This window comes from Leucoraja erinacea, chromosome 5, assembly GCF_028641065.1.
Source record: "Leucoraja erinacea ecotype New England chromosome 5, Leri_hhj_1, whole genome shotgun sequence".
Lineage (NCBI taxonomy): Eukaryota > Metazoa > Chordata > Chondrichthyes > Rajiformes > Rajidae > Leucoraja > Leucoraja erinaceus.
Genome location: NC_073381.1, coordinates 97292118 through 97295965, shown reverse-complemented (window position 1 = coordinate 97295965; position 3848 = coordinate 97292118). Strand labels below are relative to the sequence as shown.

At 56.2% G+C, this 3848-nt stretch overlaps 1 protein-coding gene across 1 annotated transcript; it reads left to right on the top strand.

The window, feature by feature from the left end:
- Nucleotides 1–752: 752 nt before the first annotated feature.
- LOC129697626 (cytochrome P450 1B1) lies at nucleotides 753–3318 on the top strand. Its single transcript, XM_055636338.1, has one exon. The coding sequence runs from the start codon at nucleotides 1003–1005 to the stop codon at nucleotides 2641–2643; it is 1641 nt and encodes a 546-aa protein (XP_055492313.1). The 5' UTR covers nucleotides 753–1002; the 3' UTR covers nucleotides 2644–3318.
- Nucleotides 3319–3848: the final 530 nt, after the last annotated feature.

Below are 3848 nucleotides of genomic sequence, written 5' to 3'. Positions count from 1 at the left end.
CACTATCCTACACACACTGGGGGACAATTTTACAATTTACACAGAGTCTATTAACCTACAAACCTGCACGTCCTTGAAGTGTGGGAGAAAAACAGAAGATCTTGGAGGAAAACCCAGGCTGGGTCCGCGGTCAGGATCGAACCCGGGTCCCCGGCGCTGTGAGGCAGCAACTATACCGCTGCGCCACTGTTATTTAGTATTTACTTCCTATTGCGCCTAAACCAGTCCTTTGCCCTCGACTATACGAGGATGGCTTCATAACCCCTCGTGTGTGTGTGTGTGTGTGTGTGTGGTGTGTGTGTGTGTGTGTGTGTGTGTGTGTGTGTGTGTGTGTGTGTGTGTGTGTGTGTGTGTGTGTGTGTGTGTGTGTGTGTGTGTGTGTGTGTGTGTGTGTGTGTGTGTGTGTGTGTGTGTGTGTGTGTGTGTGAGTGTGTGTGTGTGTGTGTGTGTGTGTGTGTGTGTGTGTGTGTGTGTGTGTGTGTGTGTGTGTGTGTGCGTGTGTGTGTGTGGTGTGGTGTGTGTGTGTGTGTGTGTGTGTGTGTGTGTGTGTGTGTGTGTGTGTGTGTGTGTGTGTGTGTGTGTGTGTGTGTGTGTGTGTGTGTGTGTGTGAATGAAACACGCAGTGCTGTGCTGCCCCATGTGAGGCGGGGCGGGCAGGGCGCTGGATGTGAGTGTGTGTATATATATGGGCTGTGACAGCGGCCGCTGCTAGTCTGCCAGGCTGCAGGGTGAAGAGCGGCTCGGAGGGAGGGAGGGAGGGAGGACTCTGATCTACACTATGCGCTCCAGCGTGCCAGGCCGGTGGACAAGTCTGCTTGCTTTAAACTCTTCAGGCGACTATACCACCGCTGCGCCCTCCCGGGATTACAAAGGACATTCTGGGCGCATTTACGCCGAGCGCCACATCTGACATGCGCTGATATTTTTGTCCGGAGTGTGTGGGCGGGTGTGAAGATTTTTTTTTTTTTGGCTGGACTTCCAACAACATCTGAAAACAAGACGATGATGTCCAACGGGAGCTCTGTGTTGGGGCAGCTTGTGGAGATGGAGGTGGCGTGGGCGAGGGAGATGGGCAAAGTCAGGGTGCAACTGTGGCTGGCTGTGGCTGTGTCGGCGCTGCTGGCTTTGCAGGTGTGGAGGTGGCTGAGGCGGCAGGTGGTGGCGGCTGACTGGGGTCGGCCTAGTTTCCCCGGCCCTTTCCCCTGGCCTGTGATCGGTAACGCGGCTCAGCTCGGCCGCCTGCCCCACTTGTCGCTGTGCGGGATGGCGCGGAGATACGGCGACCTGTTCCGCATCAAGCTGGGGAGCCGCACGGTGGTGGTGCTGAACGGGGAGGAGGTGATCCGCCAGGCACTGATCAGGCAGGGTGCCGACTTCTCCGGACGCCCGGACTTCACCTCCTTCGGGGTGGTGAGCGGCGGCCGGAGCCTGGCTTTCGGGAGACACAGCGACTTGTGGAAGCACCACCGCAAACTGGCCCACTCCACCGTGCGGGCTTTCTCCACGGGCAACGCCGACACCAAGAAGGCATTCGAGGGCCATGTGGTGTGCGAGATGTATCAGCTGATCCTCCTGTTCCTGGACAGGAGCCGGGAGGGGGCTTACTTCGACCCGTGGACCAGCCTGGTGGTGGCCGTGGCCAACGTGATGTGCGCCGTGTGCTTCGGCAAGCGCTACGGACACGGGGACACCGAGTTCCAGGCGCTGGTGTCCAGGAACGACCGTTTCGGCAGCACGGTCGGGGCGGGCAGCCTGGTGGACGTGATGCCCTGGCTCCAATACTTCCCCAACCCCGTGCGCTCGGTCTTCCACGAGTTCAAGCAGATCAACCGCGAGTTCCACGACTTCGTCAAGGAGAAGACCAAGGAGCACCGCCTGACATTCCGCCCGCAGCGGGTCCGAGACATGGTGGATGCCTTCATCCGAATCATTGACCACAAGGGAGGCACCGACCTCAGCAGCCACTATGTGGAGTCCAGCCTCACCGACATCTTCGGCGCCAGCCAGGACACTCTATCCACCGCCCTCCACTGGATGATACTCTACCTCATCTGGAAGCCCGAGGCGCAGGAGAAGATTCAGGAGGAGCTGGACAGGGTGGTGGGGAGACAGCGCATTCCCACGGCGGAGGACGAGCCTCGACTGCCCTACCTGGTGGCCTTTCTCTACGAGACCATGCGCTTCAGCAGCTTCGTGGCGCTCACCATCCCCCACTCCACCACCAAGGACACCACCCTGATGGGCTACCCCATCCCCAAGGGCACGGTGGTCTTCGTCAACCAGTGGTCGGTCAACCACGACCCCCGCGGCTGGAGCCAGCCCGACCTCTTCGACCCGTCCAGGTTCCTCGACGCGGACGGCGCCGTCAACAAGGACATGACCAGCCGAGTGATGATCTTCTCGCTCGGGAGGAGGAGATGCATCGGCGAGGAGTTGTCCAAGGTGCAGCTCTTCCTCTGCCTGTCGCTGCTTACCCACCAGTGCAGCTTCAAGGCCAACCCCGCCGAAGAGATGACATTGGATTTTAAATATGGCCTGACCTTAAAGCCCCGCACCTTCACCATCAATGTCGCGCTGCGGGACTCCATGGAGCACCTGCAGTCGGCGGCGGAGAGAATACAACATGAGGCGGACAGCCAGTGAACACAGGGTGGGACTCAAATAACTTTAAATTCGTCTTGTTTCTATTAAGCGGTTCAATCCCATTTCCCTAATCTGGTCTGCGCCGATTGGCGACCCTTCTCTCCGACACGGCACCCGGAGCAAATCCTAACCCATTTCGGCAAAGATTGTGGTGGGTGCATGTTTGCATTTAGGGGTGACACTCGCCGGACTGACCCCTGTGCATGAGGGGGTGAATAATGTACAGAAATGTGTGTTTTATTCTCAAAATGTCGTGTTTACATTTAGTTTGGCCCGACGCCAATTCCATTGGCAATCCCTTCTCTCGCACGAACCCAACCGAGTTATTCTAGAGAGTCGTCACACACTCCCAAATCCAGGGCAAGGGGTCACAGTTTAAGGATAAGGGGGAAATTCTTTAGGACCGAGATGAAAAAAACATTTTTCACGCAGTGAGTGGTGAATCTCTGGAACTCTCTGCCACAGAAGGTAGTTGAGGCCAGTTCATTGGCTATATTTAAGAGGGAGTTAGATGTGGCCCTTGTGGCTAAAGGTATCAGAGGGAATGGAGAGAAGGCAGGTACAGGATACTGAGTTGGATGATCAGCCATGATCTTATTGAATGGCGGTGCAGGCTCGAAAGGCCGAATGGCCTCTACTCCTGCACCTATTGTCTATGTGTCTATGTTTCTATCCAGAGACGGGGGGGGGGGAGAGACACACGAACTATCCTACACACACTAGAAACAATTTTATATTAATACCTAACCAATTAAACTACAAACCGAAGATAGACACAAAATGCTGGAGTAACTCAGCGGGACAGGCAGCATCTCTGGAGAGAAGGGATGGGCGAGGTTTCGGGTCGAGACCCTTCTTCAGACTGAGAGTCAGGGGAGAGGGGAACATCCAGAGGGTCGGGGGGGGGGGGGGGGGGGGGGGGGGGGGGGGGTGACAAGTAAATTACACTGGAAGTTCGGAAGGCAGCGTCTTGAGACTCGGTGGTGAATTACGCGCTCAGCAAGTGGTGCAGAGAATGGGGAACTGATATAGTTAATCTCAGAGTCTCTTCCTGGTTGTGCTTTGTCAGTTAGACTTTAGAGATCCCGGAGTTTGTGGTTAAAAAAAAAAGCGCCACTTTCCGGGATTTCCTCTCTTCATGGGAGGTGGGAGGCTGGGACGTGGATACACTAGATCGACCTTCCCTTAGTGTATTCAAAGCCAGG

Excerpts from the sequence above, each read along its gene's own strand:
- LOC129697626 (XM_055636338.1), top strand. The coding sequence starts at position 1,003 with ATGATGTCCAACGGGAGCTCTGTGTTGGGGCAGCTTGTGGAGATGGAG.